The following is a 21,979-nucleotide window of genomic DNA, read 5'->3' as shown; positions in this document are numbered from 1 at the left end:
CTTTGGAGATCACATTTTAGCACTTTTTTTGGACTTAAGTTCATCTTCAAAATCAGATGCAAATATTTGAATCTTTTAACAGGTAAAAACTGACAATGCCACCATCTCAAATACTAATATGACTAAAATTTCATTTGGCTATATGCTGTACTGCAGAAAGAAAAACTAAGAGATATATATCTATAGTAATAAAAGCGTAATATGCTAATTAGACCAGACAGCCGAACGACATTCCAGACATCCTTCTGGATGAAGCCACAGCAGTGGGGGCCGAGACAGAGGCAGTTAGGGGCAATCAGGTAGGCAGGTGAGTGGTTAGGGGCGATCAGGTAGGCAGGCAGAGAGGTTGGGGCGATCAGGCAGGCAGGCTAACAGGAGCCAGCAGTCCCGGATTGCGAGAGGGATGTCTGACTGCCAGTTTAGGCCCGATCCCCAGGTGGGATTGGGCCTAAACTGGCAGTCGGACATCCCCCGAGGGGTCCCGGATAGCGAGAGGGTGCAGGCTGGGCTGAGGGACTCCTTGCCCCCGTGTACGAATTTCATGCACCGAGCCTCTAGTTAATAATGTGTCATTACTCTGGGCCTGCATGACCACTGTAGAGATAACAGTGTTTAATCAGAGAGTCATTTATTTTTAGAATTAGGCTGGGGGAAATGACCAAGTGGTTGATCAGCAGAATTTTTAAGCGAAGAACCCGTGATAAGTGAAATAACTGACCCACAGCAGCGGGAAAGAAGCACTGTAGGCTGCCCTGTGGAAATGCTGAAAACCTTTGGAGTAGAGGGAGCTTTGTGAACGACAAAAATAAAGGTGCAATCTCTGTTTTGCAAATAGAACCCGTTGCTACGTAGTGTAGGATCAGCCAGAGAGAAATCACTTTTCTTAAAAACGTATGTTATTTTTTTGTAAGTTAGTTATACAGCTATTTGGTTAGAAAGTCAGAAAACTCCAGGCGTCATTAGCAACCAGACTGCACTGTCTCCTTCTCCCCACTTCTCACTGCCCAGAGGCCACTATTTGCAACTCTTGTAGTTGTTTCTGCAGGTATTTGACCTCATACCTCTAAATCCCATGTTACTTTTGATTTTTTCAGCTTTAGGTTTTAATCTCTTACCATCCCACTGGAAGGTGCTGATTTAATTCTCTCCTACTCCCTATTAACCACACACTCAGGTTTTCCTTCCAGTTTCCCTTCCAGGATGATTGCATTATAATTTTTGGTTAGCTCAGTAGTATTTAGTGTCTACATTATCATTACCTTCTAAAAGTTATTTGTAGCTCAGCCATACAGGCTACTACGATGACATTTCCTTTCTTGCCCTGCTTGTTTTCCTTGGGGTTAAAAAAAGTCTATTTTCGTTTGTCTGCTTAGTTTCCTATGGAATTACTAAATCATCTACCAATTTTATATTTTAAGTCTCCTGAGCTGCTCCAGTTTAGTTATTTTCTAAACATGCTACACAGTTATAACTCTGGGTTCTTTCTCCTGCAACTCCCATCTCCCCGCCCCCGCCCCCCCTGATTAGGTCCCTCTGTGCTCTTTCTTTGTTCATATTCTTGTTTTAGTGGAACACATCCTCCAGGAGCTTCTCAGAAAGGATGAAGGAGAGCTAAAGTTTGAGACATTTCATGACGGAAAATTTCTTCATCCTACCATGATATGTATTTACAGAATTCTAGATATGAAATTATTTCCCCTCAAAATTTGAAGGATTGTCTTTTAGATTCCAACGTTGCAATTAGGAAGCTAGGATTGATTCCGCTTCTTTATCAGTAGAATGTTGTGGTTTGTCTTTTTGTCCTGGAATTTTTTGGACTATTTTTGTTGCTCCCAATGTTTTTACATTCCATTATGGTAGATTTTTATGCCAGTATTTTGCCTTCTGCACTTGAGGGTATTGAAGGGTAGGCCTCTTCAATCCAGAAACTCATGTCTTTTAGTTCTGGGAAGATTTTTTTTAAAAAAATTAAATATATTTTTATTGATTTCAGAGAGGAAGGAAGAGGGAGAGAGAGACAGAAACATCAATGATGAGAGAGAATCATTGATCAGCTGCCTCCTGCACGCACCCTACTGGGTATTGAGCCAGCAACCCAGGCATGTGCCCTGACCGGGAATTGAGTTGTGACCTCCTGGTTCATAGGCCAATGCTTAATCACTGAGCCACGCCAGCCGGGCAGTTCTGGGAAGATTTCTTAAATTATTCCTTTGGTAATTTTATCCTCTTCATTTTCTCTTTCTAGAACTTATTTTATTTGGATGTTAGATCTCCTGGATTGATACTTTACTTTTCTTATCCCCTTCCCCCCATTTACCACCTGTCTTTACAAAAACCCTTCTTGCGCTGGCTGGTTTGGCTCAGTGGATAGAGCGTCGGCCTACTGACTGTAGGGTCCCAGGTTCGATTCCCATCAAGGGCACATGCCTGGGTTTCGGGCGTGATTCCCAGTAGGGGGCGTGCAGGAGGCAGCCAATTAATGATTCCCTCTCACCATTGATGCTTCTATCTCTCCCTTCCTCTCTGAAATCAATAAAAATATATTTAAAAATCTTTCTCACTTAGATGTTCTTTTGATTGCTCCCAGAGTGACCGTGGCGATTGGTTTTCCGTTTCTGCTGTCGTGTTTTCAGTTTGCGGCACATGAACATGTTGCTTTGTTCCCATGCGGTGGCATCCCCGTCCCCTTCAGGTGTAGAGTTAAATGAAAGACGGGTGCAGGAGTCACATAGACAGTGTGAAAACGCGATTTTTAATGTCGATAAAACTGACTGGAGAACATGGGTTTAGATCTGCTGCCTTAGGGCTGCGTGTCCCTTTCCCTCCGAATTAGGCAGGTCTGTCCACTGAGTTCCGGATCAGCTGTTCGGCTGCAGCTCCTCCAGCCCAGGCCCCCGGCCACAGGAGGAAGGTCAGCCACACCGGGTGCGCTCGGTGAAAGCGGGCACACCTCCAGAGGAGGGAGGGAAGGGCCCGCCCAGTGTGCCGGTGTCTTCTTCTCAGCTCACCTGTCAGCCCGCCCGCTCTGTGGGACAGACGGGTAAACGAAGGCAGCTGGAGAGACGAGTGCCACCTTATTAGAAGTTGCTCCAGATACAAACCGGAGACGGGAAAGGCATGCCCGCCCCCGTTTCAGGTTTGCTGCCGGAACGTTTCTGGTCTCCGAATGGACTTCTCTGGCCAGCCCTTCGCGCCTCTCTCTGCCGTTCTCAGCGCGCTCTCGGCCGTGCACAGGAGCGAGGAGTCTCTTACAGGAGACACTGCCGAGACCAGGGAGTGGAGGGTGACGTGGAACATGGCAGTTTCTGTGGCAACTTGGAGAAAATGGGGCAGATTGACGGAAACTGTATCCAGAAACGAAGAGTCACACCACCACCTCTTTTAGCATTTAAAAAATTCGACCCTTAAATTAGTACTTGTATATTTAAATATACTTAAACACGATAGAAACTGTCTACATTTTTAAATTAAAAAACTTAAAAAATATTTTTATTGATTTCAGAGGAAGGGAGAGGGAGAGAGAGATAGAAACATCAATGATGAGAACCATCCATCGGCTGCCTCCTGCACGCCCCCTACTGGGGGTCGAGCCCACAACCCAGGCGTGTGCCCTGACCAGGAATCGAACCATGACCTCCTGGGTCGTGGGTGGATGCTTAACTACTGAGCCACATGGCTGGGCAGAAACGGTCTTACTCGACCTCTACGGTAGCAGCTTACAGGGTTAGCTGGTGCCTTTTCCCTACAAGCCTTATTGCCTGTGGTGAGCGCTGGCAGGGAGCCTGCAGGCCTCGCACACTTGTCCAGAGACTTCCCAGGAGCGGTCCCCAAATCTGCTCGTGCCCGTTGTGCCATGTAGTTTGGTGAGTTATGTAAACTGATGAAACATGAGTAGGAAGAGGACGCTATTTTAATGAAAACTATTTTAATCTTCTGATAGACTCTACAAAGGCAGGTTACTAAAAATACTTGCTGTTGAACTAGGCTGGAATGAAACAGCCATACGAGATTAGGGATTATCCTTCAGATCTAGACGGATTCCCCGCTCTGCCCGCTTTGCCAGCATCTTGAAGTCCTTGCTCCAACTGAAACTGAGTCGTCATTTTTATGCAAGAAAAATAATACCCTGCCCTGAACTTGGCAGCTCAGGCTTCCCTTTGAGAGTTAAGCCACAGGGTCAGACACACAACGGAGGAGGTCTAAAATATAGTCTGCTCAGATACACACAACGCCACTTAGGTCACGCTTGCCCGGTCCAAGGAGGCACTGACATTTAAAGAAAGAATGTGTCTGCCAGAAGGAATGGGTCTCGATGATGATGGGGAAAGAGAGCAGCAGATGGGTCAGGGCTGTAAAAATAGACAAAGAGGCGACAGAGAGGCCGGTGCCCGGCAGGTCCCAGCCAGGACGTAGGGAAGCTTCTGCTCTGGCCCGAGGACCCAGCCTGTGTGGTTAGATAGACACGTACAGTCACCGAGCCCCGATGTCTGAATCGTCCAACGGGGTGCCCTGCTTCTGAGCTCACCCTCATGATCACCCCAGCCAGCATGCCTGGGTGCCTGTCGACGCGGACATGGTCATGCGTTTTGGTCCTCATTGAACCTGTCGTCTGCCTTTCAGGTCATCTGAAAATGCCTGCGTTGGGTGATTAGAACTCCGCCCTCCTCTGCGTATGTGCTGGCGGAAGGAGGTGCCGCGTCCGGGAGGGAGAGGCAGACTTGGGACTCGGAGTAATTAAGGACGGTGATGCGGGCTGCGGGCAGACCGTCGGCCCCAGTCTCCTGGACCCTCCCGGCGGTGCCCCCTCTTGGCGTCCACGCTCTTCGCACGTGCCCGGCTCCAGCCCCTTGTTGGCTATTTTGTGGGGCACCTTCGCTCTTTTTTTAATTTCAGGGACTAGAATGAATCGCGGCTGAAACAAAGCTCTAAATCATAATGAGTAACGAGGTGTTTCTTCAAAACCTCCCTCACGGAGGCAGCTGGGAATCTGCGTATGTTTCCTGAGTGTGTAGGTGTGTTCATGGGCACAAACAGCACCTCCCCGTCCAGGGGCAGCTCTTTCCGAGCTCCGGATTGTTTAGAGACACATTCTCCGGAGCCTGCAGCCGGCACACGGAGCCCTTGGCCCAAGGAATGTCAGAGTCGCGATCTAACACCCAGTGAAGGTCGCAGGACCCGAACTACCCACAGGACCCGCCCTCGCGGGGGCTGAGGCCCGTTGGCTGGGCCTGGAGTGGGTTTGACGTCTCCCCGCGCCCCTGCCTTCACAGAGCACACACATCGCTGAGAGCGATAGCGCGGGGTGGCCTCTGCAGGCCTCCCCCCTCCCCTGTGTGCGCCAGCCACAGTGGTCCCCGTCATGGGGACGAGGGACAGCGACAAGGATCCAGTTTGCTGGGTAATGGCCAGGTCCCCGCCTCACTCCGGCCCGTGGATGCTCTTAGGAGCCGGCAGCGATGTTCCGGAGCTGCCTAAGGCCCCTCACGTCTGACAGTGTGGCTCTGAACGGAGCGGGCAGGGGCGGGACCTGGGCTCTGGTACCTGTCCCTCTAGAGGCGGGGACAGCCGGGGAGGGAGGTTTCAGAGTCAAGGCCGCAGAAAGCCGGGCCCCTCGCTCGTCCTCTGATTTGCCACATGAAGGGCCTCCCCCAAACCATGAAGTTTGCTTTTTCGGGGAAAGGTGTTTACCATGCGATTAAGTGCAGAAAGCCGCTGGCACGCCTCGCTGTCTTCTAGTGGGCAAACCTGGCGGTTCATTGGGAGCATTTTGTAAAACTTTGTCTTGAAATAATCATACGTTTTGGGCAAAGATGTAAGAAATGAATGAAAAACCATCTCTGCTATAGACTTCACCCAGGCTTTTAGCAATTGTTAATATTCTGCCGCTTTCACTTCGTCATTCCGAACCTTCCCCTCTTTTCCTCCCCTCTTCCCTCTCCGTCCCCCTCCAAATATGTACACATGTACCCCACACGGAAACATTACCGTCTTGTGAGGAACTGTTTGAGAGTAAGTACAGCCGTCATGCTTGCTGACGCCTCAATACCTAGTGTGTTTCCTCGGGAAAAGGACATTCCCTTCCAGGTCCAGGGCGGAGCTGTGGAAGGACAGGCACTCCAGCACAAAGGCCGCGCTGTTACCGGGTTTTCAGGCCTCACTCAGATCTCTCCAGTTGCCCCAATAATGCCCTTTGCAGCAAAACTTTTACTATTCCCTTTTAAAGGGCCAGGATCCACTCCAGGGGCACACATGGCACTGAGCTTTCTGTTCCTCTGGGTCTTTTCGACTAGGACCGTGGTCGGCAAACCGCGGCTCGCGAGCCACACGCGGCTCTTTGGCCCCTTGAGTGTGGCTCTTCCACAGAATACCACGGCCTGGGCGAGTCTATTTTGAAGAAGTGGCGTTAGAAGAAGTTTAAGTTTAAAAAATCTGGCTCTCAGAAGAAATTTCAATCGTTGTCCTGTTGATACTTGGCTCTGTGGACTGATGAGTTTGCCGACCGCTGATCTAGAACATTCCCCCAGCCTGTCTTGGTTTGTCACCAACGTGACCATTCCGAAGCGCACAGGCCAGCTCTTCTAGAGGCTGTCCCCACACTGGCTGCTCCCCCACTGGGTTCAGGCCCCCACTTTGTCGGCGTTGGTCCTGGGTGGGCTCCATCGGAGCTCCGGAGGCTCTTCCCGGGGTTGGGACGCTGGCTTCCATCCTTGGTGACGGTGGCATCCTCTGCACGTCTCCACTGTCACGTTCCTGCTCTTCCCTTCTGCAATCCATACGTGTTCGTGAGGACACTGGAGGGGATGTGCGTACCCCGCTCCTGGCCGGCCGCCCCGCGGGTCTCGGCGTCCTCGCTGTGTCCGGACAGGGCGTCTCACGCGTGTTGTTGTTCCTCCCTCCCAGTGGTGATCATGTGTGCGAGCAGCGACACCATCCGGGGCATCATGCTGGCGGCGCACCGGCACGGGATGACCAGCGGGGACTACGCCTTCTTCAACATCGAGCTCTTCAACAGCTCCTCCTACGGTAACTCGGTCCCCTCCCTGGGCTGGGGTGGCGGGGGGGGGGGGGCAGGTAAGGGCCAGGAATGTGAGTTACGTCAACAGACTTCACAGCTAGGAGTTTAGAAATTGGGGCTCCTGAGCAGGGTTAGGACTTCTAAGTTCTCAAGCTGTGCTTCTCTGGGAACTCAGCAAAGAAGACCCCACATGCCTGATGCCAGGGCACCTTCTGCAGATGGTCTTAAATCCAGGCCCTACACACCCCTGCCTCGTGCGCTTCCACCTGCAGGCTGCCTCCGGGATGGGCTGTTGGGATAATTTTTAATAGGATGGAATAGACTAGAACATATCAATGTACTGGAATAGGACACGTCAAAGAGGGTCACATGTACCATATGTATTGTTTCATAAAACTTTTATGTTAGTAATATGTTCATGTGTATACACTGAGTGGCCAGATTACTATGATCTCTGAACGCATAATAATCTGGCCACTTTGTTTGTGTGTGTGTGTGTGTGTGTGTGTGTGTGTGTGTATTAGAGGCCCGGTGCATGAATTCGTGCATGGGTTGGGTCTGGCCAGCCTGGCCAGGGGGAGGGGACATGGGCGGTTGGCCGGCCTGCCTGCTGGTCGAACTCTTGGTCGAGGGGACAATTTGCATATTAGCCTTTTATTATATAGGATATACACTGAGGGGCCAGATTATTATGCGTTCAGAGATCATCATCATCTGGCCACTAAGTGTATATTGATGCATGCTCCCGGTATGTTTGTAATGGGCCACAATGTGAAAAAAAGAAGACAACCATTACTGTAAACTGAGGTGCAACATTTTGACAGTCTCTGCTCCCAGCTCCCCTTCATTTCAAATTACTTATTACTTTTTAGTTAAGCTCCCATGTAGAAGCTCAGGAGCCATCAACATAGGTGATGGAAAGTGTTTAATTTCTTTCTTTAAAATTTTTTTTAATTAATTTCAGAGAGGGAGAGAGAGATAGAGACATCAATGATGAGAGAGAATCAATAATCGGTTGCCTCCTGCAAGCCCCTCCCCCCTGGGGATCGAACCCGCAACCCGGGCATGTACCATTGACAAGAATCAAACTCAGGACCCTTCAGTCCTCAGGCCGATGCTCTATCCACTGAGCCAAACCAGTCAGGGCTTTACAAAAATATTTCTAATAAAATGATCACTCTAATAGGGGTACACAGTATTTTATTTATTTATTTATTGCTTCTATTTCTTTATTAAAGATTAAGAATGCATTGAAAATATAAAACAAATATATACAATTTAATGCATTATTTACCCAGTATTTTATAATGTCGACATGTCATCTTTACTTTTTCTGTCTCCTATTTTTAAATATTTGTGTTGCTCCCAGAATGAGGTTAATTGAGCGTGCATGCCTGTATGTCTGCACACACGCACACATTCTGTAAGATAAATTTCTAGAAGAATTTCTGGGTCAAAGGTTATATGCATTTAAGTTTTGATAGATATTGCCAAGTTTCCTCTGGAGAGTTTCCTAATTTACACTTTGTAACATTGTATGAGATTGTCTGTTTTCCTACCTCTTTGTCATCTCCCTGTTAAATTATTTTACTTATTTTAATTTCTTTTCATGTCCATAAGCAAAGATTTGCATTTTTTTCTCCATTTGAACTCTGACACATTCAATGCCCCACGCTCCACCCCCGCCTTCCCTCTGATGCGTCCGTCTGGTCCAAGCTTCTAAGTCTCTGGGTCTATTTTGCTCATCGGGTTATTCTGTTCATTGGATTCCACAAGCTCCTTCTGATTTTCCGCTCCCTCAGTCTTAGTGAATTGCATCCAGCCTCCGTGACAAAAGAGGGCAGCGAGGGCTCCAGGGGTCATGTCTAAATTCCAGGCAAGACAAAGAGGGGAAGATGGGAGGCCCTTGACTCAGTTCTGCTGGAAGCGCTCTCTGGAAGCTCCCGCACTAACTCCTGCTTACACATCACTGCCTACCCCTACTTGTGAGCGGGGTCACGAAATGTGTACTTTTAGCTGAACTCACCGCAACCCCAAATCAACGCAGGAACCTGTGAGGAAGAAGGGACGGTGGCTGTAGCTAGAGAGGCCACTGTCCATGTTTGTCCCGGACCCCGAAGCTCCTTTCCCCCTCAGAGCAGAGGCCGTGAACAGAGCCTGTGGCAGGCCGGGTGGCCCAGAGCAGGGCCCTGGTGCCCATGGTCAGTGAAGGGCCTTCTCCGAAACTTGGTGCCCTAAGGACCAGCTGCATGTTCATGCAGAGCTCTCCAACGTCCTTCTCCCCTTCTCTAGAAAGGTTCTATTAGTACTTAATTGATACTGGATTTGTTTCTTTCTTTTTTTTAAATTTAAATTCTTTATTGTTGCAAGTATTATACGTCTCCTTTCCGCCCATTGACCTCTCCCCATCCGCTCCCACCCCCCAGCACATGCCCTCACCCCCTACTGTGTCCACTGGTTGTGCTCATATGCATGCACACAAGTCCTTTGATTGATCTCTTACCTCCCCCTCCCTCCTCCCTTGCCATGATATTGGATTTTCACAAAACGTTTTGACAGTGTGTTCATATTGACTGATTACAGGGTGTTTGATCCTGATGAGCTCTCAAAGATACTGTCATATCGGCCTGAGTTATATGATTACAGGAGCTCGGCATATACTATGGGGGAATTGGAATGATGGGACATCGCCTGAAAGGATAGAGGTACAAAGTCTCAGAGAAGATGACAGCCGCTGTCCACTGAGCTTTTGTTGGTGCCCAGGCGTCGTCGTCTTTGCCGTGGGTGGGAGGAAGGCTATTGGGGCAATCCCGCTGGGACTGTTCAGGACGTTCCCGTCTTCTGAGAACTCGGAGGGCACGGGATGTGGCAAGTGCAATGGAAAAGCAAAGTTTTAAATTTCATTTAATTTTAATTAGTTTACGTTGGATTAGTCACCCGTGTGGCTAGTGACTGCTGGACGGGGCGGCCCAGCTCAGCGCAGTCAGCATCGTTCCCGCCATTTCTTCCTGGACGCCCCGTTTCCCGAGCGTTGGTGGCACAGGCCGCTTCTGGTTCCCTGTGAGCTCCTGTCTCCTCCTCCTCCTTCTGCCCCCCAAAACAGCCTCCCCCAGTGTTGGTGCCAGCCCTCCTCCCCGCTCCCCTGCACTCTCTCACCCAGCGCAGTCAGCCCCTGGTGCTGACCCTCAGCCTGTGGAAGTGACACCCACATTCCTCGAGCCTTCACCCCTCTTTCTGTTCAGGCTGCTGTTCCCCACCCGGCCTGGTGCCATCACCGGGCTTTCTGCAGTCAGTCACCTGGGGTTGATGGTGACCCTAACTGACACCTTATGATGTCCACATCCGCCTCCTCCATCTGACCCTGCTCTTCCCTCTAACGACAGCCCCTTCTCCTCCCCCCTCTGCGTCACTGGTGACGCACCTCTCCCTGTTGTCCCTCCCTCCCCCCCTCTGTGGAGTCTTGAGATTCCTCTTGCGCGTCCTCTGCTTGCATTCCCAGAGCCCTCCCTGTTTTCATGATTAAACAAAAGCAGTAAATAATTATGATTGGACATTTCCTAGATCCAGAGAAACACACACCAGAAAAAAGAAAGGGGAAGAAAAGGGAAGAAAAAGAAAAACTCGCCCATGATTCTCACCACCCAGAGACCCGCGGTTAATTTGCGGGGTATGACTTCCCACATGGAACCTCTCGCCTGGATGGCTGGGGCTGTGAGCCCTCCGTGTCTCCCCACCCTAACCCATCGCTATTTCCCAGGCATGGTTCTGATCGTGTCATCTCCTGTTCCACTCATAAATCTCCGGAGGCACCCAGCTGTCTGCGGAATCCAGTGTGTCCCACACGCCAAGCCGGCCTCTGCTTCCCTGGTGCCCAGCAGCCCCGCGTGGGAGGCGTTACTGACACATCACAGTGAGGAACCCCAACAGCGGGGCGTCCCAGTGTCAGTTATGTTTGCGACTAGATACCTATTTGTTTTGGCTTAAATTTATTCAGCACTATTGTCTCCATTCTTTTTTTTTTTTTTTTTTAGAAAACAAAACTTCAATATCATTACCTTTTATTTTTAAATATATGTTTATTGATTTCAGAGATGAAGAGAGAGAGAGAGAGAGAGAAGGAAGAGAGAGACAGAAACATCAGTGATGAGAGAGACTCATTGATCGGCTGCCTCCTGCACACCCTCTACTGGGAATTGAGCCTGCAACCTGGGCACGTGCCCTGACTGGGAATCGAACCGTGACCTCCTGGTTCGTAGGTTGATGCTCAACCACTGAGCCACCCGGCAGGGCTTATTCTTAGATGATGGCAGACAAATTTATCGTACTGGGTTTCATGTCTTTCAAAATAAAAAGTGTTTTCCCCATTGTAGGAGCTGACAGAGTTGCTGTCTCCAGTGCCCTGTGCTTTTTCTAGCTGCACAGCACAGCACAGCACAGAGGGGTTATCCCGGGAGAGAACCCTTCCCCCGAGCTGAGCAACCCTCACCCTCTTTGCCTAAGACACACCAGTCCTGCTGAGTCTTGACCCTGCAAATCAATGAAAAACGAATCAATAAGTATTGATCGCATGCCCCTGAGAAACGGCTTCCCCCACGGCGTGAAGATGCTGTGGGCACCTCCAGGCTCTGGGGCCGACCCCGCAGCTCTCTGAGCACAGGCATCGCGGCTGCTCCTCGCCGAGGCCTCCTCCGTGTTTGGGAGGTTCCACGTGGGAGGAGGAGGACGTGGTCAGGTCCTGCTGGGTGGCTTGACGTTTAATCTGGTGCTCGCTGAGCACAGATCCAGCCCTTAATGAATTTTGTCCTTGGCTCTGTCTTACTTATCGTTGAACAGCTGCCGGCTGCCACATTTGCACCTGAGCCTGGGCCTTCTGCTCAGCCCAGCCAGCCTTCCCGTCCTCCTCACCGCTTGTTACAATCCTTCCTTGGAGCTGGCTGCCTCTTCCTCTGCACTCTGCACTGTACCCCCCTCTTACTCCCAGTGAGCTGCCACCTGTAATAACTTCAGCTGTGACCCATCTGTCTCTAAATCCTCTCGAGGGTGGGAGAGACTGTTCAAGACACTTAGGAAGTCCACGGTGGTGGCTCCCACAGACCTCTGACCAGGGCTCAGTGAATCCACGTTTGCCTGGCTTCAGCTGTGATGGAAATCCCAAGGCCACAGCTCCCTTTCCGTGAGAGTGGAGAGGGGGCCACGGAGCCCTGGCCTCACACTCGGGAATCACCCTCACGGCTTGGCTGCTGGGCTGCAGGCGTCTGCCAGGGGCCCGGGACTCAACGCGAACAAATGGCTTCGGAGTTGAAGTCCAGGGGTTGAGTTCCCTGTTGTATTCCCAGATCTCCAGGGATCACAGGGACAGTTTGTGGAAACATCAGCTTCTTGTCCCACCCTAGAGGGCCACATTTTCTTTTGGGGCCCTGAGGCCACGTATTTGCTAACGAAATGAGATATTAGAGAGTACTGGTTTTTACCCGCGTCATTTGCCTTTGCTTTTGTGAAGGGAGAGCTGGGAGGCAGTGGGGCACCCAGCTTCCTGTGCCTCGGTTTCCTCATCTGTGAAATCCAGACGATCATTGTACCCACAACCCTGGGTCTTGTGAGGATGCAGTGAGTTTCTAACTATAAAGTGCTCAATAACGAGAGATTATTATTATAAACTAGAGGCCCAGTGCACGAAATTCGTGCACTGGGGGGGGGGGGGGTTTCCCAGCCTGGCCTGTGCCCTCTCACAGTGTGGGAGCCCCGAGATTGATCTCCCCAAAGAGGTAGGCCCTGCCCACCCATCTGGGGCTCCTCAACGGATTGCCCCAAAGAGATAGGTCCCGCCCCTGGCATCGCTGCTCGGAACCGCCAGTACTGGGCATGCATGCAGCGTCAGGTCCCTGCCCACCTGCATGTGCCCGCTGCGCACACAGCTTCCTGGTGTGATGGACTATTACGGTGTGAGGGCGTGAGGGCATGACGACCACATAGGCTTTTATTAGTATAGATCTGCTCAGTACATGTTAGTAGTTTTCATTTCACGGGTGCACTGGTGAACACTGTCCCATAAATAATGTGATGATGTTGCCACTCACCTAAACGACTTCTCACTCTGAAGAGGTTCCAAAAATACTTGAAGAACTATTGGAAATCTGAAACTTTTCCATCTTAGCAGTGTCACCTCTATCATCCTTTGCACCCCATCCACACAGAGCCATTCCTGCCACCCCCTCTGCCTAACGTCAGGGTGCTTGCACCCAAGCAACAGCTTGGTTGATCTCCCCAGTTGATTGTAGGGATTAAAAGCTGAGTATGAATGAGAAGGAGTGAAACTTACTTAAAAAAAATGTGTTTTTATTGATTTCAGAGAGGAAGGGAGAGGGTGCGCGCGTGAGAGAGATAGAAACTTCAGTGATGAGAGAAAATCACTGATCGGCTGCCTCCTGCACACCCCACACTGGGGATTGAGCCTGCAACCTGGGCATGTGGCCTGACCGGGAATCGAACCGTGACCTGGTTCATAGGTGGATGCTCAACCACTGAGCCACGCCGGCCGGGCGAATCTTCCTTCTTACACCTCCCATCTTGCAATTCTTGGGGACTAAAAAGTCCAATTTCCTGGTGATTATAAGGTAGTTGAGGCCTCAGAGCTTTGCTTTCTCTCACATTTCAAAGGAACGCCCGTCCGAAGGGCCTTCTTCTCTGAGGATCGTGGCGCTCATTGTCACATGGTCCCCAAGTGCAAGACCATGACAATCCCTCTTGCACCGACGGCCCAGAGCAACCTGTAGACACGTGGCAGCCGGGAAGGGAGAAAGGGCCCTTTATGGCGGCTGGCTTGGGACGATGAATATTTTCATTTCTCCCGTAGGAGATGGCTCGTGGAAGAGAGGAGACAAACACGACTTTGACGCTAAGCAGGCGTACTCATCCCTCCAAACAGTCACTCTACTGAGGACGGTGAAACCCGAGTTTGAGAAGTTTTCCATGGAGGTGAAGAGTTCTGTGGAGAAACAAGGGCTCAATGAGGAGGATTACGTAAGTGCCTGATGGCGAGCTGAGCCGGTCAGCATTCCGGAAACAGCCCCCTGCTTAACTCAGAGGTGACACAGCGTCCCGTCTGAGCCACTCAGAGATGCCCAGCTTCCTGTCTGCATGCCGCTGTGCTTTCTCTCTGTGTGTGTTCTTTTCTGGCCAGCTCTCCCCACCCCCAGCACCCCCCAGCACCCCCACCCTGCACTCACGCTCTCCAGCTGCTGCAGGGAGGCAGATTGCTTTTCGTGGGCGCTTGTGGCGGGCCGAGCAGATGTCTGTAGACTTCCGTCACTTGGTCGGCGAGGAGCGTGCTGGGGAGGAGGGGGACGAAGGTGCCGGAGCTTGCATGCCCGCGTCTTCCCAAGCTCGGTGGCGGGGGGTATTTCGGGGTTGAGAGACTGCCTGTTGGCAGTGGGTCTCGGCTCTCTGGCGAGCCTCTTCTCTCTGTGGCTGTGTCATGGCCCCTTGGCTGTAGGCTGCGTCCTCCCCGGGGTCCCAGAGCTTCCCACCAATTAGTGCTGTTGTGACTGAGGCATTTCCCAAGAGTGGACGGGGTCAGGAGGTGAGGCCAGGCTGTGGGTTACACAGGGGGCTCGTCTCGTGGGTGGTGCCCCCTCCTGTGGCGCCATTGCCCTGCTGTCTCGGGCAGGCTTTGCTGGGCACCCCTCACGTCCCGGAGCCACTCCTGTGCGGAGCAGGGTGAGCAGTGGGCCCCAGGCGGGTTGCGTAGGCGTGCTGTGTTTCAAAACTGTCCACTCCACGAGTCCAGAGCAGAATAGAGCACCTTCTTAATTTTTAAAAAATTTGTCTAAATTTTCAATTACAGGTCACTTTGAGTATTACTTTGTATTGGTCTCCAGAGTATAGCATAGTGGTTAGATAATTGTATACTTTACAAACTGGCCCCCTGATATTTTCAGTGTCCACCCAGTACCATACAGAGTTACCACAATATTATTGGCTATATTCCCTATGGTGTACGTTACACCCCTGATTATTCTGTATCTATGAGTCTGCTTCTATTTCGTTTGTTTGTTTATTTTGTTCATTAGAATCCGTACGTAAGTGAAATCATACGGTATTTGTCTTTCTCTGACTGGCTTATATCACTTAGCATCGCACTCCCTGCGACTATTCCGTAACTACCCATCTGTACTTCTCAATTTCTTCCCCTCTTTCACCCAGTCCCCCCGCTCCCTTCCCTCTGGCGATCACCAGTCTGGTCCCAGGGGAGCACCTTCTTAATGACCGATGTATGGCTTGGGTGGTCCCTGCCCAAAGTGGATAGCAACCACCTCACAAGAGAAGGTCACTTCCAAGCAGGCCTCTCCCAGTTTCTTTCCTTAAGTACCACGGGGTACAGGCCTTGGCCTTAGATAGGCCTCCATTCAGAGCCTGGCTGTAGTACTTCCTTGCTGTGTGAGCTGGGCCAAACTACTTAGTCTCTCTGGTCCAAATTATTTCTCCCTGTTGGGAGGATTACAGATAACCTACCTGAAGCACTTAGGAGTATTCCCGTCAAAAGTTGGAGCTCAATAAATGATGCCTCTTTTATACTATTGTTATAATATTAGACCTGCCTCCATAGGAATTGGCCATCCAACAACACACAAAGGGTCTTATAACCATATTGACGAATGTTTTTCAAGCATGTCAAACTCACGGCTGGCGGGCCACATGCCTCGTTCATTTAAAAGACATGCTTGTCTAAGATGTTGCATATTATACATACACTAGAGGCCCGGTGCACGAATTCGTGCACATTGAATGGAAATTAATTAGAAGGTGGCCGGCGGGGCGGGACTGGGCGAGATGGGCCGGACACACCCTGGAGCCAACCTCCCACAGTCCCACCCCGGCCGGCCACACCTGCGGTGGTGCCGGGACTTGAAGGTCATCTGGGGAGTGAGTGGGATCCCTCTGGCAGGTGAGGTCCCTTGGCCTGGCCTGTGGAGTTCAGGCCAAAACCGGCAGTCTGACATCTCCCGAGGGGTCCCCGAGTATTAGAGGGCACTCTGCAAAGTTGCTATCACTCGGCAGCTCCTGCGTTGAGCATCTGCCCCCTGGTGGTCATTGCGCATCATAGCTATCGGCTGGTAGGCCATTCGCTTAGGCTTTTATATATATACACACACGTCATTTAGAATACTGTTTGTTAGTCTAAATCAGCACTGTCCACGTGAGCTGCCAGTGAGCCACATAGGTAATTTAAAAGTTCCTAGTAGCCACATTTAAAAGAATGAAAAGAACCAGGTGAAATTAATTTTAATAAGACATTTTACTTGGCTCATAAAAAAGGTTATTTCAACAGTAATCAATGTAAAAATTATGAAGGAGATTGAATATTCTTTTTAGCATATGAAGTCTTTGAAGTCCAGTGTGTATCTTGCCCTTACAGCAAACCTGCAGGTCAAGGGCTCGGGAAACATGCGTGACTGGTGGCTGCTACACTGGACAGTGCGTTCGGAATTATGACAGAAACACGCCTAGTGGACTAGCGCCCAAGTGTAAGGAAACCTATGGCAGTGTCTTCACCCGATCCTTTGCCCCAAGAAAGTGAAAGAACAGAGAGGGCGCTGAGCTTCCTTTAGTGGCTGTCTACGGTGGCCCGGCCCGAATGGGAGACATCTAAGTCTTTCACACCTGCCACTGTGTTACTTTACTTTACCAGTTTATATTAACCTTATAGCTTCAGAGCTCCACAATGGTGTCCTTTTGGTCTGGCGTCCTTCCTGAGGTGGTTGAAGTTCAAGTATTTCAGTATAGGCTGTCCAACATAATGATACTCATTGGGCAAAAAGTGGCACTCCAACACATTACTGGGTCATTCTTTCTTGTTTCCAGTCTTTCTATATTCAGACTAATAAGCCTTATTTTAAGGGTAGTGCAAGAAGACTTTTCATTGGGAAGGTTTCCTGCTACGAAGGTCCACAGTACGTTCCAAACCAAGGGCATTAGGGTTTGTTGGTAGCTGTAAATGACAGTACTGCTTCTCTCTCATGGTGGGATCATCTAAAATTGATTTTATAGATTCAGAAACTGGTAATTTTAGGTAGAAATTGGAGCTCACTGCAATTACTTATTGCAGTGCTGACGGTGGGTCTGTCTGTTGTATCCATGCCTGTGTTCCTCAGGCTCTTTGAATGCCAGTTGCAGACGTGTGTCAGGTGAGCGTAGACGGTGATGGTGGTGACCACAGTGGGAGAGGGAGACCCGGGCGCCCAAGCACTGGGACTCCCGGGCAACACCTGGTCACATGCGCAGGAGATGCTAAACGAGACCAGCAAGACTTGGTGGTCTTCATTCTAGGGCTCAGCTCCTTTCTCGGCCTTTCTGCTTCTCGGATTTGTACTCATCTGCTTACTTAGAACTTAAGTTCGGGACACCCATCGTGGGCTCCTCAGCCCCTGCTCTGGATCCTACATCCAGAAACGTCCGTGGACTCTCCGGTTAGTTTCCCAATTTACCAGGCATTTTCTAAACCATCACTTGGCCTGTGAGTAAGGACACATTTGTCTTTTTTTTCAATTCTTCTGAGTATGCTTAATTAAAAGTTTACTTAAGTATATTAAGTGAACTGAAGTATTTAGTAATAATAGCTTACTTTTATTGGCTGCTTCCCATGGGCCGCGCATACAGGAAGGGAACACAGAATAAACTCGGATGGGCCTGGCTGGGATCCCCAGGCAGCACTGACTAGAAGCAGTGAGGTGGGCATCCTTGCCTTGTTCTCAGATTTCCTATGAAGAACATAACAGATTTCATACCTGTTCGTCTCACCACGGAAGCATGATGCTTACTGTGGGGTTTGGGGGAGAGCCTTTATGAGATTTGGATGTTCCCTTTTATTCCTTGTTGGTGAAATACTGTTTTGTCAAAACGACACCTTTTTTTAGGATAACTAAAAGCAAAACATAACAAACACCACAATTTTTATAATGTAGGTTGAGGGAAGACTTTGAACATGGGACTTTATCGCAGGCATTATACATTGAATTCTATCCCTGACTCTGTCATACATGTTAGTGTCACATTCGTCATATTAGCATGTTGGTGGCGTGTGATCTTCTCAAAATGCAAAAATTCAAAACTTTAACATTTTTATAAGGCTCTATTGAAACCTTGGAAGGATGGAGTGGCTATGATTTTTAAAATGAACTATTACTCTTTGTTTTAAACTTACCAAATTTTAATGGTTAATGAAATTTTGTTTCCAGAAAGTTGATTTCCTCTCTTATCCCCCCTCCTTCTCCCTTCCTTCCTCTCTCCTCATTCTATATCCACCTCTTGCCCTTGTAAGTATCCACTTTTAATTGAGCCAATTGGATATTTACATGCAGTTTTAAGATGCAATGCAGAGATCACTTGTATACATGCCCAGTTTCCTCCACTGGTAACATTTTGGAAAATTATATATAAAATCACAGATGGATATTGACACTGATACAATGCACTGATTTCAGATTTCCTCAGTTTCATTTGTACGTGTGTGTGTGTGTGTGTGTTCGTGTGCTAAGTTCTATGCAACTTTATCACCTGTGTGGGTTGGGGTATTTGAATTTTACCTTTTCTATATCTATTGAGATAATCAAATGCTTTTTTCTTTATTCTGTTATAGCGTAATTGGTTGTATTACTAGGTTCCCCCTCCCCGCCCCCAGTTTTATTGAGATATAATTGACATATAACATTGTGTAAGTTGAAGGTGTACAACATAATAATTTGATATGTGTGTATATAGTGAAGTGATTACTACAATTACTTCAGTTAACACCTATCGCCTCATTTGGCTACAAACATTTTTTTCTTGTGACAAAACGTCTAAGATCTTTCCTCTCAGTAGCTTTCCAGTGTCTGCTACATGTTGTCCACCTTAGTCACCATGCTGCACATTATGTCCCAGAATTTGTTCACCTCATAAATGGAAGTCTGTATCTTTTGATCGCCGGCATCACTAGATTTTTCTAGTTTTAATACCCTCTGCACTCCTAGAATAACTCTGGCCTCGCTGTTCCTCAAGACGGCGAACTTCTCTATTCCCCGGGCCATCTGTTGGAGAACGTAATCATGGCTGAACCTATCCACGTTTGCCTAGGCGGCGTCTCCCGGGCGGGGTGGTCTCAGAGGCTGGTGCTGCCTGTGGATCAGAGTCCCTGGGTCACATATTCACACCGGTTTCATTCATCTCTGGGGGTGGCCGGGTGGTGCACGTGTGCGGCGTGACAGGAAGTAAGACTGCGTAGGGCCGTGTCCCTGCGGCTGTGGGTGTTGCGTATCCCGTCATGGTCTAGTTTTAGGACTTGTGTCCCCTGACCGTTGCTCGCCCAGTTCCCTGGGGAATTTGGTAACATTTTCAGAAGTACCTTTGTCCTCCTGCCGGCGAACCAGGCGGACACCAATGCCATTCTGACATGTTATGCTTTAGTAGGCCCCGTGGCGACCTCTGGAGGCAGTAGAGCCCAGTGGTTAAGCACGCAGGCTTGGGTTTCATCCCCCGGCTCTGCCTCTTACTATCCTCATCTCGGGCACATTTCCGAAATTCCGTGCCCTTGTTCACTGACTGTAAAATGGGGGTGATAACGGTTAAACGGGGAAGGCTGTTGAAAGAACACGAGAATTGTATACACCGATAATGCCTCATACGATGCCAGGCTCGCAGTAAGCATCCCCTGGATGGTAGCCATGATCCCTTTTACTTTTTTTTTTTTTTATATTTTTATTGAGGTATTATATGTGTACATATCTTACTATTACCCCCCCACCCCACACCCACACATGCCCTCCGCCCCCAGAGTTTTGCGTCCATTGTTTATGCTTATATGCATGCATACAAGTCCTTCGTTTGATTTCATAACTCCCCCACCTTTCCCAAACTTTCCCCCTGTAATTTGAAAGTCTGTTTGATGCTTTACTGTCTCTGTATCTATCTTTTTGTTCACCACTTTATAATGTTCTTTACTATCCCTAAATGAGTGAGATCATGTGGTATTTTTCTTTCATTGACTGGCTTATTTCACTTAGCATAATGTTCTCCAATTCCATCCAGGTTGCTGCAAATGATGAGAATTCCTTCTTTTTTATGGCAGCATAGTATTCCATTGTGTAGATGTACCACAGTTTTCCGATCCAGTCATCTGCTGATGGGCACCTAGGCTGTTTCCAAATCTTAGCTATTGTAAATTGTGCTGCTATGAACATAGGGGTGCATATATCCTTTCTGATTGGTGTTTCTAGTTTCTTCGGATATATTCCCAGGAGTGGGATTACTGGGTCAAATGGGAGTTCCATTTTCAGTTTTTTGAGGAAACTCCATACTGTTCTCCACAGTGGCTGCACCAGTCTGCATTCCCACCAGCAGTGCACGAGGGTTCCTTTTTCTCCGCATCCTCGCCAACACTTGTCGTTTGTTGATTTGTTGATGATAGCCATTCTGACAGGTGTGAGATGGTACCTCATTGTTGTTTTGATTTGCATCTCTCGGATAATAAGTGACTTTGAACATGTTTTCATGTGTCTCTTGGCCTTCCTTCTGTCTTCTTTTGAAAATATTCTGTTTAGGTCTGTTGCCCATTTTTTTATTGGATCATTTATCTTCCTCTTATTAAGTTGCATAAGCTGCCTGTAGATGTTGGAGATAAAACCTTTATCAGTGATAGCATTTGCAAATATGTTTTCCCATGCAGTGGGCTTTCTTGTTGTTTTGTTGATGGTTTCTTTTGCTGTAAAAAAGCTTTTTATTTTGATGTAGTCCCATTTGTTAATTTTCTCTTTAGCTTCCATTGCCCTAGGGGCAGTGTCAGTGAAGAAGTTCTTGTGGCATATGTCTGAGATTTTGTTGCCTGTGGATTCCTCTAGTATTTTTATGGTTTCCCGTCTTATGTTTAAGTCCTGTATCCATTTTGAGTTTATTTTTGTGTATGGTGTAAGTTGGTGATCTAGTTTCATTTTTTTGCATGTATCTGCCCTTTTACTTTTGTTGCTTACACTCCGGACCAGGGGACTTGCTGCTCTTGCGTGCCTAATGTTCTAGAACTGCTGACCCTTCAGATCTTATCTTAGACGCCACCTTCTCCAGACTGTCTTTCCGGAGGCTCCAGGCCGCCTTCCGGTTCTCCCTCCTCCCACCACGGCCGCCTCGCAGGCTGTGATCACACACACGGGCGTGGGATTTTCTGGCGAACGTGGGCCTCTGCCGCCAGACCCACCTCTGGGGGAGCAGAGACATGGGTCTTTCTGCTCACGTCTGCGTTCCCTTCCGTAGGCGTGGCACGCAGGGAGCAGCCGATCAAAGGAAGCTGTTACCACGGGGCTCATATTGTAGTTAGCAGAGAACCCGAGGACAGAGGATCAACCCGCTCCTTGCACCGTGGTGGGCACGGAGGCCCCGGAAGGCGAGGGGCCCCCCACGTGTGACCAGCAGACTGCAGTCGGCGCAGCAGCGCTGGGGGGACGGATCCGGTGCCGCGCCCTCACCAGGTGCACAGAGCCAGGGCTGGTTTCGCTTACGCTGTGACAGATGGTGTTTGGGGGTAGGTAGTAATGGGTGTTCACAGTGGGCGTCCTGAAGACCCTCTGGGGCAGTGGTCGGCAAACTCATTAGTCAGCAGAGCCGAATATCAACAGTATAACGATTGAAATTGCTTTTGAGAGCCAAATTTTTTAAACTTAAACTTCTTCTAACGCCACTTCTTCAAAATAGACTCGCCCAGGCCGTGGTATTTTGTGGAAGAGCCACACTCAAGGGGCCAAGAGCTGCATGTGGCTCGCGAGCCGCAGTTTGCCGACCAGGGCTCTGGGGTGTGGTCAGAAATCTGAAGTTAGAATCCAAGGCCTTCCGGTGTCCTGGGCCGCTCCGGGTGGCTCAGATGGTGTTTGCCAAGCGCCTGGCTGGCTTCTCTGTGGCTGCGGTGGCTGCCCTCAGGGTGTCTTCGTGGAGGCGGCTGGCCTC

General features: G+C 49.3%; 1 protein-coding gene across 2 annotated transcripts in view; it reads left to right on the top strand.

Annotated features, from left to right (window-relative positions):
• Positions 1–21,979, top strand: part of NPR3 (natriuretic peptide receptor 3) — a 57,867-nt gene that overhangs the window by 3,335 nt on the left and 32,553 nt on the right. For both annotated transcript variants that reach the window (XM_054715338.1, XM_028130143.2), the window contains exons 2-3: positions 6,901–7,023; positions 13,869–14,035. In XM_054715338.1, coding sequence (XP_054571313.1) covers positions 6,901–7,023; positions 13,869–14,035 — 290 coding nt within the window. The remainder of the gene's footprint in view (positions 1–6,900; positions 7,024–13,868; positions 14,036–21,979) is intronic.

The sequence above is a fragment of the Eptesicus fuscus genome, chromosome 4 (assembly GCF_027574615.1).
Source record: "Eptesicus fuscus isolate TK198812 chromosome 4, DD_ASM_mEF_20220401, whole genome shotgun sequence".
Classification (NCBI taxonomy): Eukaryota; Metazoa; Chordata; class Mammalia; order Chiroptera; family Vespertilionidae; genus Eptesicus; species Eptesicus fuscus.
This window is presented reverse-complemented; position numbering and strand designations above follow the sequence as displayed.